At 37.1% G+C, this 19,092-nt stretch overlaps 1 protein-coding gene across 1 annotated transcript in view; it reads left to right on the top strand.

Moving 5' to 3' along the window:
• LOC107741621 (uncharacterized) overlaps window positions 1-19,092 on the top strand; it is an 87,529-nt gene that overhangs the window by 26,314 nt on the left and 42,123 nt on the right. The window contains exons 15-22 of the mRNA XM_016554382.1: window positions 6,092-6,169; window positions 6,293-6,722; window positions 6,947-7,030; window positions 7,130-7,172; window positions 7,498-7,590; window positions 7,858-9,810; window positions 9,889-10,045; window positions 10,329-10,678. Of these exons, the coding sequence (XP_016409868.1) occupies window positions 6,092-6,169; window positions 6,293-6,722; window positions 6,947-7,030; window positions 7,130-7,172; window positions 7,498-7,590; window positions 7,858-9,810; window positions 9,889-10,045; window positions 10,329-10,678 (3,188 nt within the window). The remainder of the gene's footprint in view (window positions 1-6,091; window positions 6,170-6,292; window positions 6,723-6,946; window positions 7,031-7,129; window positions 7,173-7,497; window positions 7,591-7,857; window positions 9,811-9,888; window positions 10,046-10,328; window positions 10,679-19,092) is intronic.

The raw sequence follows: 19,092 nt of genomic DNA, 5'->3' as shown, positions 1-19,092 counted from the left end.
ATTGCTAACTTGACAGCGCAGTTGGTACTTTATCAAAATAAAATACAGTGAACCAAACATCAGCGTGCGCGCCTCTGTGTCACCGTTGGAACGCGACTGAAGTACAAATCCTATAATTTACATAAATAATAGTTTAGCATTCAGATTTGGATTTGTGCCAAATGAGCGAGGTAGGATACACTTCCATTTCGTAAACAGTTGAGTGCACAAGCCTTTAAAGTATACTCCTTTGTCAGTCAGTGAGAGACGCATTCAGAATCAGCACATGGTCACTGTCTAGTGGGCTTTTTCAAGTGGAGGAAATACATCAACTTCGCGCTGTCAATCGCCGGATCGGCTTTCACAGTGGACGAAGTGGAGTTAAGCCCGGGGTCGTCACATGTGGTCGCCGCAAGCTTCATTCGTCGAATCCACCGGGCGCTTGTTGTTTGTCATTTCTCCGATCACAAATGCAGACATGGTTCTATGTTTACACGGCGCAAAAGCGTAATAGCGTTGCGCAAACCGTAAAAACACAGTATAAGTCATTATAATCAGTAATTATGTCCCCACTGGATGCAAAAAATGCCCCAGAAAACTGCTGCTGCGTCCTATTTATGACGTATTGTCACAAATTTCAAATGATTTTCAACGGTCGCTTTGTCGCGTCCAGTGTACTAGACAGACTTTAGCTGTTGCGGCGCAGACACGGTGTTACTCACCTATCGAGAAGAAACAAAGCAACCTCGGCGTCTGATCGCAGGCCTTCCGCTCCTTGAGTTCTCTCCAGCGCTGGAAAGCTGTTTCGATATTTACACGGGTCCTACTTCTTGCCTTGTTGCCTTCTTCTTTTGTTTATCCGCCATCTCTATCTTTCTGTCGCTCGGCTCGGCTAATGTCCGTCCTGTACACTGAACGCTCTCTCCTCCACATCATGAGTAGACACGCCCCTTACTGCTGATTGGCTACAAGTTTGTTTTGCTACTCGGCCCGAATCAGTTTTCTAAAGCGTTTTTGAAAAATCGCTTACCCCACCTTTAAATGCCGTCATCAGGTTGGGTCGGGTTCTGTCTCGGGTTGGGTTTTTCTTTAAAAAAAATTAATTTATGCACGTCGGGCTCGGGTAAGAAGTGGTTCGGGTCGATTCGGGTCGGGTACAGATTTTAGGACCCGAGAAGACCTCTAATCACACCTTTTGCTCAATCTATCCTGTTCTACATCATGATAACGGATTTCAGCAACACTGGTTTCAAAAGGGACAACTGACTTCCAAAATAAATCACTCCCTCTTTTTTAACTAAAAGTTAGAAATATCTGTAATTTTTTTGTGAACCGAAGACTTGTGGTGTATGTGGACTCACATTGCAAATTTTAATTTGCATGTCATGACAGGTCAACAGGTCAACAAGCAGATGTTGATTGGTTTGCTATGCATGCGTGTTATTTTAGTCTGCAAAAAGTATTTTAATCAAAGTATATTTGTACAAATTATAATGCAGTAATAATGTGATGCAAAAATACTACACAGAACAAATTGTCATATAGTCCAGGTGACATGTACAAAATTTGAGGTGATATGTTCACTTTTTCATAAAAGTATGAAACTTGGTACAATTGTACAGGTTAGGGCCCTGAACATTTTTAGAAATGGAGCCATCGCAAAAACACCTCGTGGTTGCTATTTTACTTTCCGCCATAACCAAATTATGTATTTTGTGTTATATCTCCTGAACCAAACGTGATAACAAAGAAAAGGTGATGTCTACCCCTATGTTTTGATGGTCAAAGAATACAATAATACCATATACAGCAACATAAACTGTTCAGGTGAAGAGTGAGAAGGAAATGACAGTATCTGAGCATCACAGTATTTACAATAGTCCATATTATGGCTATTAATTTTTTCTTTCTTTTTTTTTCTTTTTTACTATTTTATTCAATAGTACAATAAAAGTTTGTTTTAATTAATTAATTATTAATTTGTTACATTTATATAGCACTTTTTTAGGTACTCAGAAAGCCAGTAGCGGCTCCTGACTGTAAATTTAGGTGGGGCAGATTCTGGGTAGTAGCGCTAGTTTATAATAAACTCAAAAAAAGTATATAGTTTTGGCAGAGATCTAATGTCCTTGCATTATTCAGCCTGTGGGCGGCACGCTAATGTTGATTGACAGGCTCGAAGTACACACATAGAATGCTATTGAATTATTGCCTTAATATTGTCTCCGAATGTTGATTAAGAATGTTACAAATTGTTGAGGAATTTAAGCGAGGAAATGAATATCATGTCTCATCTCAAAACAAACAAAACAAACACAACAAAACAATATATAGGCTTTTCACGTGACGTGAGCACATTTAAACAAAGGATTAACACTTTCATTAATTTAAAACTCTAACGTTACACCACATAGGAAAAACATACTAGCTAGTTACTGACCTGATGCAGACACATATAGCTGAATCTGACTGAAAACGTCCTGGTCTGGAGCGAGATAAGGTAACGTGAAAATAAACGGGGCAGTCTCAAAACTGCCCAAATGGCTCCCAATTAGAGCGTGCTGCACTTCCACTTTTTACCACAGATTTACATTGTAAAATGTGTGGGGCGCTGTTGAGTTCAGGATAGCACAGGCACGACTGCCCCACTTATTATAATTTTACGTGCCTGCAGAAACTTGCGATGAATTTTAATATATCCTGTGCATTTTATGACTTAAAATTATTCTGCTTAAGTTCAGAATAACTGCATATAACTCAGTAACTCAAGTTCAAGACATTGATGTTTGCGTACAGAACCCCTTCAGGCTCCGCACACTCCTACTTCCTCATCACTCTTACGAATCTACATCCCCTCCAGAAGCCTGAGATCTGTAAGTAAGCGATGCCTCGTGGTAACATCACAGAGAGGCATTTTCGTTCACCTTTCCTGGCTGGTGAAAGGATCTTCCCACAATCGCAGTAATTAACAGAACACCCGACACGTAATCTGACAGCAACACTAATTTAATCCCATACCCGACACATTTGAGCCCGAAATAGTCTTGGTTATTGGACTCGCAACCCGCCCGTGCTTGTCAGCATCCGGCCTGCACCCGCACCACACCCTACACATAAATATTATTCCACTCGTTACATCAAATATTAGTGATTCACCTGCGTGTACCCGCCCGCATGCAGGACTCTGGCTTCCCCCTTGTGGACAACATGATAGACAACTCTGGCCCCAGAGAGTGATTGTAAATTAAGTTTACATGAAATATGTTTGAAATTTCATTCTGCATCTTTTGAGATTTCATTGTAATCCTTCTCATAAAGTCACTGAATTAACCATTAACTGTTCACCTGATTGCGTTGCCTGTCAATCAGTGGCAGCGCGATTGGCTACATTGCTCAGCGTGTACTGGACCGAGTCGAAATAGTCTTGGTTATTGGACCCGCAACCTGCCCGTGCTTGTCACCGTCCGGCCCGCACCCGCACCCGCACCACACCCTACACATAAATATTATTCCACTCGTTACATCAAATATTAGTGATTCACCTGCGTGTACCCGCCCGCATGCAGGACTCTGGCTTCCCCCTTGTGGACAACATGATAGACAACTCTGGCCCCAGAGAGTGATTGTAAATTAAGTTTACATGAAATATGTTTGAAATTTCATTCTGCATCTTTTGAGATTTCATTGTAATCCTTCTCATAAAGTCACTGAATTAACCATTAAATGTTCACCTGATTGTGTGGCCATCTGCGTGTGATGTTAGAGCATTGTTGAGAGAGAACAATAATATATTGGAAACACACTACCGCCTACCCGACTCTGCCTGAGAGATAAGGAAAAATACACTTACCTGAGATGATTTTTTAAAAATATCTCTGAAATATATGATAGTATTTTTGAAAACAATCTTTTAAATATTACACAAAATACATAATTTGGTTATGGCGGAAAGTAAAATGGTCGTCATGGCAACCACGAATGTGTTTTTGCGATTGCTCCATTTCAGAAAATGTTTAGGGGCACAAACTATACAAGTGTACAAATATATTATCTTCAAAGATGCAAGTAAAATTGTCTCTCCATTTTAAATGGACAGCAATATATTTAATCTTGTTTGGCAACTTGGCAAATTGTTATTGGGATATATAAATGTTATAACATTTAATGATTTATAAGCATTTCACAGATTTCTTTGGAAAAAAAAATCGATGGAAACTGATTAAAAAAGATTAGACTTAAACGATTTTAAGGGGACACTGAATTTACTGTTAGCCATCTGATACATACAGACATGTTAGTCATAATAGACCGTACCAGACATCATGAAAAAAATCATGCCTTCTAAATGGTTTAATAGATAAATTTTTTTTGATAACTTCAAAAGCATAGTCTAGGGCCGACATTTGCAAGGTTTGGTAAAGAGCTGACAAACAGCCTAGGAGGTTTTCAAAGAGGTAATGTTGTATGTAGCTGAGTCATGTTTGAGGATATGTTAGTATGTCTACCAAAGAAGACTCATACAAAATTTTACTTTAATGCATCATATGGTTGCAGAATTATAGAATGAACAGCCTAGGAGAAGTACAAAAAAAGTTTAGTGTTTGAGGCGGGGCTAATTTGCATATTCATAGATCCGCATATAGTAAATGAGGCAAGGGTGTAGAGTTGCATTCAAGCTATTTTAAGGCATGAGAAAATTATTTTCACAAGAAAAAACATTTAAATATATCATTTTGATGATCAAAGATGAGTTTTAAAGGATACAATTTTTGACTACAGGGGGATTTTAATAATCATTAGTATTTGATGAATTAAGTATTAATTTAGACATTAGTACATATGATTATTCATGTACCCTTATTGTAAAGTGTTACCGACATGACCTTTTCTGTGTTTGGTTCAGGAGATATGACACAAAATACATAATTTGGTTATGGCGGAAAGTAAAATGGTCGTCATGGCAACCACGAATGTGTTTTTGCGATTGCTCCATTTCAGAAAATGTTTAGGGGCACAAACTATACAAGTGTACAAAGTTTCATGCTTTTATGAAAAAGTGAACATTATTTTCACATATCACCTGACTAATATTACTGAAGACAACATGTTAGGAAAAGTAAATAAATCGAATAATTCTAGGGTGTGTGCAGGTTATATAAGAAAAGGTACTTATAAGAAAGTGTTATTTATAACACAATGCTAAATAATTATGTCTTTAATATATTATCTTCAAAGATGCAAGTAAAATTGTCTCTCCATTTTAAATGGACAGCAATATATTTAATCTTGTTTGGCAACTTGGCAAATTGTTATTGGGATATATAAATGTTATAACATTTAATGATTTATAAGCATTTCACAGATTTCTTTGGAAAAAAAAATCGATGGAAACTGATTAAAAAAGATTAGACTTAAACGATTTTAAGGGGACACTGAATTTACTGTTAGCCATCTGATACATACAGACATGTTAGTCATAATAGACCGTACCAGACATCATGAAAAAAATCATGCCTTCTAAATGGTTTAATAGATAAATTTTTTTTGATAACTTCAAAAGCATAGTCTAGGGCCGACATTTGCAAGGTTTGGTAAAGAGCTGACAAACAGCCTAGGAGGTTTTCAAAGAGGTAATGTTGTATGTAGCTGAGTCATGTTTGAGGATATGTTAGTATGTCTACCAAAGAAGACTCATACAAAATTTTACTTTAATGCATCATATGGTTGCAGAATTATAGAATGAACAGCCTAGGAGAAGTACAAAAAAAGTTTAGTGTTTTTTTTTTTTTTACATTTAAAAATGTCAGAAAATTCAATTTTGTAGAGTGTGAATTAAGGATTCATTGGAAAAAGGTATTTTATTCTAGCACTTATAGTTCCAAAGTTGTTATCCCTTATTATAGCACCACCTGGTGTCAGAGAGATGTGTGTCTGTGTGCCTGAGTAGCGGTGCGCGTTTGGGACTGAGTTTGGGGTCTCTATGGTCTCTTGACACCTACAATATTTTTTACGACAGAATAATAAGGAAGAAGAAGAAAATAATTCTCTGAAATATGCTATTTACAATAAAAAAAATTAAGTGCTAATTTAAAAATTGTAAATATCTACACAGTATTCACAAGAAGAGCGCAGAGGAACCATTTGATAGACACATTTCATTCCGAAAGGATACCCTATCTCCAGATATCAGGTACTCCAGATGTGGAACCTTTATTTTATTTTATTTATTTAGTTAACATTTCATATTACAATTATATTGATATCAATTAAGTTAAACAATTTCCACACCAATCCAATTGTGATTATATCACAGCACACTTTCAGCCACTCTGCTGACAGAGGATCACTACAAGTGTCCAGTGTGCACGGAGGTCTTCAAGGATCCAGTTTCCATGCCCTGTGGACACAGTTACTGCAAACACTGCATTGAGATCTACTGGAGCAAACCAACTCAAGCTGGAGCTTACGCTTGTCCTCAGTGCAGAAAGAGGTTCAGAGATCGTCCTGTGTTGAATGTAAATGTGGCTTTGTCTAAACTGATTGAGGAACTCCAGAAGGCAGGGTTTAGTCCTGCTCTTCCTGCTCACTGCTACGCTGGACCTGAAGATGTGCCCTGTGATATCTGCACTGAGATGAAGCTCAAAGCTGTTAAATCCTGTTTGACCTGCACTGCATCTTACTGTGAGACACACGTCAGACAACATTACACAGTACCAGCACTGCTGAGACACCACCTGGTGGAGGTGATTATCTGTCTGTCACTGAAACACAGCAATGATAATTGTTTACTCTTTTAATTACTTGATTAATGAACATGCACAGGCCGCTGAATGGGCACCACTGAAGTGTCTGTACATCTGTCTTTGTAAATCTGTTAACTGCTCATCTGTTAAGTTCACAGAACAATTAATTAATGTTAAAAAATTACAACCCTTGGCTTAGACTACTAATGCTTTTTTGTGCTCAGGCTATTAATGTACCACACAAAGAAGAGAGTAAATCACAAGATGAAATCAGAGAATTGACTGCAAGAGTGATTGAACTGGAAGCGGTAAACATCAGATGCTTTTTATACAACTCACCTGTTGGAGTAAATGATACTCTAAGTATTGTTCAAAAGATTTTAATTTGATGTATTTTTTTTCCTCAGACCTCAAAACGTTTGCGTAAAAGATTTGAAATTCACTGTAACGGTGGGTAAAAACAGCATCTTGTTTGATTTAAATGCACTATTTCGCTCACAGAAACACTTCACTTTTTTAGTTGTTTGTTAATTACAGATCAGAATATCAGTTATTAGTCCATTTTATCATTTTACAGCCCAAGTCAAATGATAAAACAGATTAATAAAAAAAAAAAAAAAAAAGGATCTTGAAAAAATAATAAAATATTTGATGAATGATGAATGTCTTTGCAAATATTTTCTGTGGGATGAAGATACATTACTCTATAAAAGCTGTAAATGCAGCTGTTTAATGTGTTTATTAAAATTTTTTTTTGTCTTTTTATCAATTTCAGATTTTCTCTCAGATGTGATTGAAATGGCTGCTCTAAGTCGCCCTTTGAGTCTTGGAATGTTGTATGACAGTCAAAGAAATTCATTTTGCCAAGGTGAGGTTGGAGAGGTAAAATTTTAAGTAAATACGCAGAAGCAATTGTGGCAGAAAGCAAAAAGTTATGATTAAAAAAAAATTTTTCCATCTCTCATGTCATTTATATTGTGGTATTTTAAGAGTTTACAGAAATGTTTTCAAAAAAGGACTGTAAATGTAAAAATTAGTGCAATTAATGACATGTACATTACTTGTACATAAATTCTACAAATTAAAAAAATAAATAAAGCAAATATTTGTTGAAATCATTTGTATGTGTTTGCAGATATCTTTATGTGGGATGAAGATACATTAGCCCGTATGAAAGTATCTTTGCCTCGACCACAAACATATGTGAAAGTGCTGGAAAATGACTCCCCTCAGGAAAGATTCAGAGTCCTTGAAATGTCCCCAGTATTACAAAGTGGCACCCAGACTGGACAAATAAAAATGACTGGGGCTGCAGCTTTTCTAATCCACCCAGAACAACATCAGGAAAGAGCTACACTACACTACAGAACCACCACCAGACTGGACATGATCAGCCAAAGACTGTTACAGGAAGTAGCGCCCTCTGCATTAGTTGGTCAAACCACAGCAACACATGTGGTCAGCGCTGTGTACTTTGGAGCTCAAGCGTTTATGGTTTTTGAAAGTGACAGCTCAAACCATGAGAAAAATGCAGAAATTGTTGATGTTTTAAAAATAATGACTTCTACCTTTTGTCCAAACCATATAATTTCAAGCTTGAATGCTTCTGAAAAAGCTAAAAGCTCATTACTTGCTTGTAGTCTCTACATTGATGTGGGTGATTGGAAGAGTCCAGTGTCTTTTGATAAGGCAGTGGAGATCTATGGTTCTCTGCCAACACTGCTTGGATCTAAAGATGAGAGAGCAGTTCCTCTGAAGGTCTGGCTTTACCCTCTGAAGAAACTGAATAAGAGCTCTGTGCATGCTGCGCTGAGTGGAGTCAGTGAAAATGTGATGCAAAGAGCTGAGAGCATTCTAGAACATCTGAGAAAACAGATCAGGATCTGTCAAGACATTATAAAAGACTACATCAATGTAAATGTGATTATGCAGTTTCTGACTTTGGAAGATAAACTTGTAGAGTTTTTAGAGCTTATGCAGGAATACCAGACAACATTTCAGAAAGAAATTGCAGACATTGTTCACATTAAAGAAGGGAAAAGAGAGAGAAGTTTACAGGATCTCCTAAAGAGGCACAGCCAATCTCCATTTAGTGCAGAGAAAACAAACCAGTGGCTGGAGAATAAAGAAACTGAACTGAAGATTCTGAATGACTTCAGAGCTGCAGACATCACTGTTGTGAAATCACAGGCAGAGTTACAACAGATCATAAGTCATTCTCAGAAAACCAGAGTGATGTGTCTCACTCTTTACTCACCAGATGTAGAAGATTCCTTCATCACTGCTCTGAGGCAGTACATTGAATCTGATGGCAGTATACAAAATGATTCACTCCTGTTTAAGCCTGTAAGCATCGATGATAAGAAGATTATTAAAGCACAACTGTTTATTGCTGCAAATGAAGATGCAGAGCAAACCAAGTTCATTGCTGCGTTGGTACCTAGTGATGATTTTCCAGAATACTCTGTGCAGTTTTATCGTGATGGAAGGATTGTGAGCAGGAACGTGAATCTTGGAACAAAATCAGATCTTGTCCAAATATCTCACATAAAACACATCAGTGTGTCCCTGAAACTGAATCAATCAGACACCAAGAGGATTGAGAGATATATAGTGGAGTACAGGGCTTTGGGTGATGATGGAAGCAACAACGAGCCTTGGAAACAGATCATTTTTGATGGCCCAAGTATCAGAGAAACCTGTATGATATCAGATCTAAAGTCTGGCCATAAATTTCAGCTGAGGTATATATTTGTTGAGCAGGACTGTATGAATTTGAGTAGGATTATGAACTTTCAGACAGTGGTTACAGCAACACCTGGGAAACTCTTAGTGAATAAGCTAGACCGAGACACTCTCAGAGTCACCTGGTTGAGGGCTGAAACTGATCAAGATTTTCCAGTGCTGTGGTATAATGTTGAGTATAAAGAAGCAGGACTGGAGGGCTGGTCATCAGTACAAACAGAAGGACTTGAGTGTGAATGTACTTTAACGGTACTTCACAGCACCTGCTATAGAGTCAGAGTCTCTGCTGTCTATGAGGACATCACCAGCAAACCCAGTGAGGAAACACCAGTACCAGTGGATGGTGAGATATATGTACTGTACATGTTGATTTAACCCATTTTTTCTTATTTCATTCATTTGATTCTGTTGTATCTTGCAGTTTGGAACATTAACCTCTCAAAGAGAAAGAGCTCCATCCTCCTAGAAGTGCTGAAACTCCAAACAGAGAAGAAACCAGTAGAGCTGATAGACTGGACAGATGAAGAGAGTGAAGTGAAGGGATTCCTCCAGTGTCTGCCCTACATCTCACAGCTGAGGTGAGAGTCTCATTGGAAAAATACCACCTAGTGTTTGATTTAGTAGTGTAGTAGAATTTAATTTCACACCAGCACAGCAACTGACTGAACTGAAATCAGTTGCAGTTGTGTAGATCCCAGTAGTGCTGTGGTTAGAACTATGAGAAGAACCTAAAATGTTGCCCCCACACTCCATTCTTACCACTGCTGCATTTTACAATGAATGTATTTATCCTTTTTTAATATCAAGTTTATAATGATGAAGTATCCATCATATTTTTTTATTGTTTTTGTGTCTTCACAGGTTTGATCGTTTTGTTTACTATAAGAAGCAAAGCTCTTTCCAGTTCCTGGTGAATCTGACTGTTGCAGCATCAAAGTTTGAAACTACTGGACAAAATTACACTGAACTGTTCACATCTGTGTGCAGCTACACATCTTTCCCCTTCAGTGAAAACGTCCCTAACCATCAGTGTGATTTCTTGCTGGATCTGTGGTCACATGTGAAGGACTATGAGAGTCAAACAGGCAGGAGTGTCCTTCCAACATTACAGCCAATTTATCAGTCAGCTCCTGCAGTCTGGAGAATAAAGCTCTCAGAGAGAAAGAGCTCCATCCTCCTAGAAGTGCTGAAACTCCAAACAGAGAAGAAACCAGTAGATCTGATAGACTGCACAGATGAAGAGAGTACGCTGAGGGGTTTCTTCCAGTGTCTGCCCTACATCTCACAGCTGAGGTGAAAGATGTTTTGTTTATCCGTTCATCATATGTGTTTTTTGTTTTTTAGTGAACAGCAGGTTTTACAGAAAGTTTCCTGTCTTCATGTTGGTGCTATTTGTAATTTATTTACAATATATTCACCTAATATATCAGGTCTGGTGAGGGTGTTGAGGGCTGTTAAAGGGAAAATTAATGGACCAAAAACTAATAAAAGTAATATTTTTATTGTATTGCTTCAAAAAGTGCAAGTATCATTATTATTGCACAATTTGTCCCATAGAAATGCATGATTGACACTAATAGAGTAGTTACTGATATTAACAATAACATCTGCAAAAGATAATTCAAATCGAATTTATATAGGGCTTTTATATGGAAACTTTCAAGTTGACATTCTAATGATGGGAGTCCTTGACAGATGTTGATTTTTATCTATTTTTTTTTTTCAGTCATAAAGTCACACAGGAGCAGGGCTTGAAAACGAAAACAAAATTCAATCGGTTCACTCCGAGCAGAATCGATATTTTAACGTTTCTGTTCCTGCGTTCCTCTTTATTATTACCGTTCCGAAACCGGTTCGGGTACACATACACATACGCAAGTTTCAGCTTTCTCTTATGTAGTGGTGAACTAGTGCGGTATAAAGTTAGTTAGGTTTTAGGTCGCCGGACATTCGCTTTCGCTTGACACTGTTCTATACAGTCGACAGTCCTAAAGATATAACTACCACAGTCAGTTTTAACAGTATGCAACCGCTTTATATCGACATGAAAAAATTTTTTTTTCAAAAAACCTTCGTGTATTGTAGCAGTAAATTTAAACCGGAGAAAGCTTTGAAGCGCTATCAAAGCGCTTGACGGGTAAGGGACCACATAACAATTCCACCAAATGGGTTGAAACGTCCGATGTGTTTTAAATAAAGTGACTTTTAACATTTAAATATAACACATTGGCAAACTGTAAAGCTTCTATTACTATTGTTTTTACTGTAGCCATGCAGTGCAAACATTAATTTGAATTAATTATTGAACTTCGTTTTGTACTGTGAGGTAAATTTGCAGACGGTCCCTAAAGCAGCCTAGACGATTATGCAGCGAATATCAAACATAAACTGACTTTATTAACAAACTTCATGATAAATGCAGACAACTGAGATTCCTGGGGTACATAATGGACAATGACAGTCCTGTGGTTGAAATGTAGTTTTTAAAATAAAAAAGTATAATATCAAATTATGTAATTGGCCAGCGAAGAAAATTCGTGCTGCTGGAGATGCAGCCGGAAGTGCCGCTGCGAAATGCCGATGCCGCATTTTGCGCCAGCCCCTGATAACCGAGAGGAGAATTTCTTTCGCAGAAATCAGCTAAAGCTAACAAATCATCCACAATCCCTCTCCAAACACGTTCAGATTTCCCTGACATTTTGTGTCGCTTGAATCCGTCTTTATACTCCTGCTATAATGACGTAAAGCTCTTCTCACTGTCCAATGACAGTGCGTGTTACATTTACAAGCGAGAGAGGGGTTGGTTCTTCAAATCGATGCGAAAGTTGATTGGTTGCTCCCACGTGTGTACTGTCCAATGGCATTTTTTAACTCGATTGACAAATGGATAAAGAAAAGCATTTGGCAAATAGAGAGAAAAGCAATTGCCAAATGCATTTTTAAAAAGCGATTTAAAATGTGCATTTAAAAAGATTTATTAATGTACTTTTTTATTGTTTTATTAATCCACGTTTTAAAACATGACTTCAATGAACAGTTTTAAATGTGTCTATTTATTTATAGATTTAAAAAAAATTTTTTTTAATTGATTGTTTTTTTTTACTATAATTAAAAACACAAATTAAATAAACATCTTTAAATATGTCTATTTAAAAAGTGATTTATTTATATACATTTTTATGTTTGAATTATTAAATCAATAAATTGATTCTTCATTTTATTTTTAAGTGGCACTCTCGGTCCTCCATAGTACAAACGCTTCCAGTGTGAATACTCTGGCGAGTCTGCAGCTGCAGTTACGCTGACGTGAAGCTGCCATGAAGCTCACGCTTGCAGTGTGACACAGGCGTTAAACATGAAAAAAACAGTGTCAGTGTTGCTTTTAGTTAGAATGACAACTTCTGCTATAAAGCAAAGCAGTGCTGTGTATATGAATATGTATAGAATATTTACTGTATAACTCAAAAGTTAACGAATTGCAAAAGCTGAATAATCGATCAAAGCCTACTGATTAATCAGTGAAATAATTGATGATTAGTCCATTAATCATTCTAATAATCGTTAGATTAATCAATTATCAAAATAATTGTTTGTTGCAGCCCTATGTTAGTAGCATATTGTCGCCATATCGAAGAGATTGTTTTTTCCACCCCAGTTCCAAAACCCCTTTGTTTGGCCTTCCTAAGGTGGACAAACTTAGTGGTTAATATGACAAACAGTGGTTAATATTTATTTTATACATTTTATATTTTGGAAAGAGGGGCTTCATTGACACAGGAGCTAAAGAGGGCGTTTGAGACCAGCTGGGTTGAGAGGTGTTGCAATAATGTAAAACATGTGAGTGACACATAATGAGTTTTTGGAACAATCAAGCATGAAGACCTATTCTAGTACAGCCCAGAAACCAATTTAATAATTGGACCCATTTTAATCATGCATGGCCACTCATTACTGTGGTTGGATGTAATTATAGTTTCTGTAAAACAAAAATGTTTTTTTTTTTTTTTCTCAAATATTATTGCCTACAGACATTAACTATAAATACAACTGCAATAATACAAAAATTGTATTCAATGTCTTTCTTAATACATTATATTAACTATAACAAAATCAGAATATTGTTTGGTGTAGAGATGGGACTTTCTCATTGATATTTTTTCCTACATTCAAATGGGTTTGGCTTTACTGTGCTTAGAGATGGAGGTCTATTGGACCATTCAAATGATAGGTCTCCGCTGCATGTTTATAGTCAGATAGTGCTGTTTTGAGTGTTTTACTTTTCATGTTGCCCATTCAAGCTAAAAAATAGTCACACCTGCAGGAAAAATGGTCCCAAGTGCCTGTGTGTAACTGTTCTCTTTCTACAGGTTTCCTCATCAACAGAAGGGGTCTTCCAATGAGACAGAAATTAAAAAAAGGTTACTGGCATTGAATCTGTCTTTTGAAGTGCCTACTTTACCAAAAGAAATGATAGAACTATCTATGGAGGCATTATTCTCATACATGTACTATGGGAAGTGGGATTTTCTGCTGGATCTGTACTCACATGTGAAGGACTATGAGACTCGAACAGGCAGGAGTGTCCTTCCAGCATTTCACCCAGTTTATCAGTCAGCTCCTGCAGTCTGGAGCATAGATCTCTCAGAGAGAAAGAGCTCCATCCTCCTAGAAGTGCTGAAACTCCAAACAGAGAAGAAACCAGTAGAGCTGAGAGACTGGACAGATGAAGAGAGTGAAGTGAAGGGATTCCTGCAGTGTCTGCCCTACATCTCACAGCTGAGGTGAGTATCCCATAAACTAAGGGTTAGGGTCCATGGTAAATAGGAAAAAAAATGTAGATGTGAAAATGTCATTTGTGACATTGTGACGAGTTTATAAATTCACATTATATTTTTTGACAGATTATGAACATGAAATAACCCATAGACATGTTTTTTTTTAATCTAAATTGATAGAGGATTAAAAGAGAATTAAAAGAATAGTTCATCCAAAATGAAACTTCTGCCATCTTTCACTTACCACGTCATTTCAAATTTGTGTGATTTTCTTGACTGAGTAATTCGCCATTCACATTCATTGTATTTTAAGAACAGTATTAACATTACTTTCTCCTCTTGTATTCTACTAAAGAAAGAAAATCACACAGGTTTGAAACAAATACAATTTCTACATACAGTGGTGTGAAAAAGTGTTGGCCCCCTTCCTGATTTCTTATTTTTTTGCATGTTTGTCACACTTTAATGTTTCAGATCATCAAACAAATTTAAATATTAGTCAAAGATAACACAAGTAAACACAACATGCAGTTTTTAAATGAAGGTTTTTATTATTAAGGGAAAACAAAACCCAAAACTACATGGCCCTGTGTGAAAAAAGTGTTTGCCCCCTAAACCTAATAAATGGTTGGGCCACCCTTAGCAGCAACAACTGCAATCAAGCGTTTGCGATAACTTGCAATGAGTCTGTTACAGCGCTGTGGAGGAATTTTGGTCCACTCATCTATGCAGAAGTGTTATCTTTTACTAATATTTAAATTTGTTTGATGATCTGAAACATTAAATTGTGACAAACATGCAAAAAAATAAGAAATCAGGAAGGGGGAAAACACTTTTTCACACCACTGTATATACATACATTACACACACACACACACACACTCATACATACAAATTTTAGATACCAGTTCAGTTTTCTAATTTGTGATTCCAATTTTGATACCTCAGCAAAAACTATTAGTCTAATAATTATAAAGTTCAAACATTATCAAAGACAAGTGAACAGTCAGTAATAAAAAGAAAAAATTACAAGCAATAGCACAAATAAGTAGAACCATGATACAAATGAAACAGTGTTTTTCAGGTTCGTAGGTTTTCAGGTACAGACATTGAATAATCAAATGTAAAATAATATTGCGTAGTCTTCACTTTATATATTAATTATAGATAAATTCTTGTTGAAGCTACAAAAGATATTTAGTCTCTTTTTTTTTTTTTTTAAGTTACATTAGGAACCCGACAGCTGCTAGTAAATTAGGCTTGGTCACTTTAAGACACAATGCATAAATGCAATATGATGATTCACATCCAATCAGGGGCGTAGCGTCTGGGTATGCAGGGTATGCACGACACGTGCATATGGGCCGGGGCAGATTGGGGGCCGCTATCACGGGCTTAAGCCCAAAGTATACAGTACTTAAGCCGTCCGAGTCCACGCATCGTCTGCATTCCGTAATTTTCGTCATCAGGAGCATTCGTGGACATCCGCACACCCCGTCCGCTTACAGCCCAATTTCTGTAACGGCGAGGACAATGCGCGTACAACAGCGCATACAACAGTGATTGAGCGCTTGAAAACAAAAGTCCACTAGATAGTGCGCACACGCCGAAAGCATCCCTTTTCGTGCTCACGGCAAAGGAAAGGCTCGTGCGCGCGTCTATGAGTGAGACAGAGCGAAACTTGTACAGTGAATTATACCAGAATCAAATCACTGAGGGTGCTTCTTAAATTAGTGAGGGCTCTCTCTCTCTCTCTATATATATAATATATTTGTATCGTCCATTGCTATGGCGCAAGAGGGTTCCCTTTATAATCTCTAAAAGCTGTCGCTCATCTTAGTTCATCGCGATCTCACAAAGTTACTTTATAATCAATGAAGTTCTCTACGCTGAATCTCTTATTTACATCGGGTCTACACTTTGTTATAATGAGATGGTTAGTGCTGAACACAACACCTGAACAAAAAACTGCGGCGATTTAAGCGGTGAGTGGATTCTAACTTAAACGCCTCTGATTGGCTGTTGGGTAAGGTGACCTGGGGCAAGTTCAAGCTCAAACCGGTGTGCACCGTTTTGCTACGGTTTCCGGTTTGAACGACATGTTTCTTGGAAACGGTGTGCAACGGGGTTTGAGATGCGTTTTCTCTTGTTTGGTGGGTGTGTCAAACATGTCAGCCCAATCAGCAGCAACATGTATGTAAACCACGCGGTATTAAAGAGACAGCTCGCACAATGTAATTAACATCCAAATAAATTCACAAGAGCAAGTATATTGTTTGCACATGTTTATTTACATTAAAGGCAAAATAACTGAAATAATAAGGGCACAAGTATAGATCTGGAACTTCTTTAAGTCTGTCTAAATATCATTTAGTAATTGCAATGTCTTTTGGTTCATATGCTTTCCTTAGGAAGGTGTGCTAGACACTGATTAATGTAACATAAAAATACTATACATATATTTTGCTATTGTATTATGGAGTGACACTTTCATAAACTTTTCTATACCCCTCTGATTATATAATGGTAAATATTACAATATCATAGCACAACAACAGTGATCAGCAATAATGATAAGCCTAATACTCACAATAAAAATAATAAGGTCATATAGATCATAACACAGTCTTGGAGGTAAGAAGTGGATGATCCTTCACCTGAAATGTTTGTCTTTTCATCCTGAAATGCGAGGCCTTCACTCGATTGGGATGTTCTCTTTTATTCTGGACGGCAAGGGCAGTGACTGTAACATCGAGCGTATTTCGATTTCATCAGGCTCCGAAAATTCTTCAAAAAGAGCACAAAGAATGGCCTTCTCAGCCGCCATAGCTGCAACTCTTGCGTCATCAGAACAGGGTGTTCAACGCACCACCGTTTCCGTTTAAAAAACGTTTTGCACCGTTTTTGTCGGGGCTGAACGCAGCCCAGATTTCTAAAATGAAAACCGGGGACATTTCCTGGTTCAGTGGTCAAAATATCACTGAAATCTCACTTGTGATTATCCACAAATTAAAAAACAGGGACATGTTTTTGTATGGTTTTTTTTTGTTTGTTTTTTAATTGTTGTGGGTTCCATATATTAATATCATATTTGACAGGCCTAATTACAGTGATGTTTGAGGATCAAACTTACCCTATTTTTTAATACAATTCACTAAAAATCACACTATGAAAAATAGTAGGCTTAGTAAGGCTATTGCAAATAGCAAACATATCAAAATTCGAATCTTCTTACACTTGAATGCTTTAAAATTGCATGTTTAAATTGGCAAATGATGCAAATGCTAAACTTTCATGATGATGCAGCAGTGGCTTTGATGAGTGTCTTTCATACTTGCCCTGGGCTATTGGGCAGTCCTTATTGTTGAGCCCTGACAGGTATTACATAATTTAAATTAACTGGCATTGTACATTAAAGTAAAATGGTATTTATTTGTCTCCACAGATTTAATGTGTGTTCGTTTAATGATGAGAAGCAAAAGACTGCTGTTCAGTTTCTGGTGAATCTGAGTGTTGCGGCATCAGAGTGTGATGAAGCTACAGGAGAGAGTTTCACTATGCTGTTAATATCTGTGTGCAGCTACACATCTTTCCCCTGTGCAAATAATAATTGTGATAACTTTGAGCATGGTTATGTGGAGTGTCAGATTAAACACTCTGATTTCCTGCTGGATCTGTATTCTCACATGAAGAACTATCAAATTAAAACAGGCAGGAGTGTCCTTCCAGCATTAAAGTCAATTTATCAGTCAGTTCCTGCAGTCTGGAGAATAAAGCTCTCGGAGAGAAAGAGCTCCATCCTCCTAGAAGTGCTGAAACTCCAAACAGAGAAGAAACCAGTAGAGCTGATAGACTGGACAGATGAAGAGAGTGAAGTGAAGGGATTCCTCCAGTGTCTGCCCTACATCTCACAGCTGAGGTGAGTGGAAAAGCCACCCGTGCTTGTTTTGTTAAATTCAGTGCCTACGATTAAATTAATGTAATTAACTTAAATATTCATTAAGCAATATGAATCAGAACTTAATTTTTGAGTTAAATTTGTCAAATGAATTTTGTAAATCTATTTTGTGACGTGCAACTTTTGTACGGAAGAAAGAACACCACATGGCTGGAGCTTTAATATGGACATGATGAGTTTTTGTTTGTTTAAATTTTGAGGGATGATGTACACTTAGATTTGTCATTATGACAAAGTAAACACAATAGAGTGATCCGGACACGACACGCGGCTTCACACCACAAACCATATAGGATGAAATGCTCTTCTGTCACCTGCTGATCTTATTTTGTATTAGTTTATATCTGACTAAACTGTTTTATCAAATCATTGCCATTTGATCATTTTTACAGTAGAGTACAACAGTGCATGTCCTCTTTTCAGTGGCCTTGGTTCCATAAGTATTTTAGGGATTATTAAAAAGGGATTATTAAAAAGTCCTTGTTAAAGAATTTTAAGCCATGAACCAAAGCCAACCAGCTCTAAGGTGAAGCACAACATTACAAACTTTTATTTGAAACAAAAAATTATTTAAAAATGCACAAAAAGACAAATGTGTTTTTAAAGTGCAGGACAAAGGTAAAAGAAACAAACTACAATGTCTTTAATGAAGGAATCAACTACAAACCTACAAAGCCTTGCAGACAAAAAAAAATTAAGTTGTTGATTGATGAGTATACAAATGAAGCAATTTGAAGTCTTTAAAAAAACATATACAAGTAGTTTACAAGTGTAGGAAGACACATAATCATTACATCATTCACAGTGCTTTATGGCAGGAGCTCCTTTGGCACCATTTTGTGATTCTGTGATTCATGGATATTTGTCTGCAGGGTCATGAGTACTGTAGTTC

The sequence above is a fragment of the Sinocyclocheilus rhinocerous genome, unplaced genomic scaffold (assembly GCF_001515625.1).
Source record: "Sinocyclocheilus rhinocerous isolate Xijiao unplaced genomic scaffold, SAMN03320098_v1.1 scaffold466, whole genome shotgun sequence".
NCBI lineage: Eukaryota > Metazoa > Chordata > Actinopteri > Cypriniformes > Cyprinidae > Sinocyclocheilus > Sinocyclocheilus rhinocerous.
Note: the sequence above shows the minus strand (reverse complement) of the source record. Positions and strands in the feature narration are given on the sequence as shown.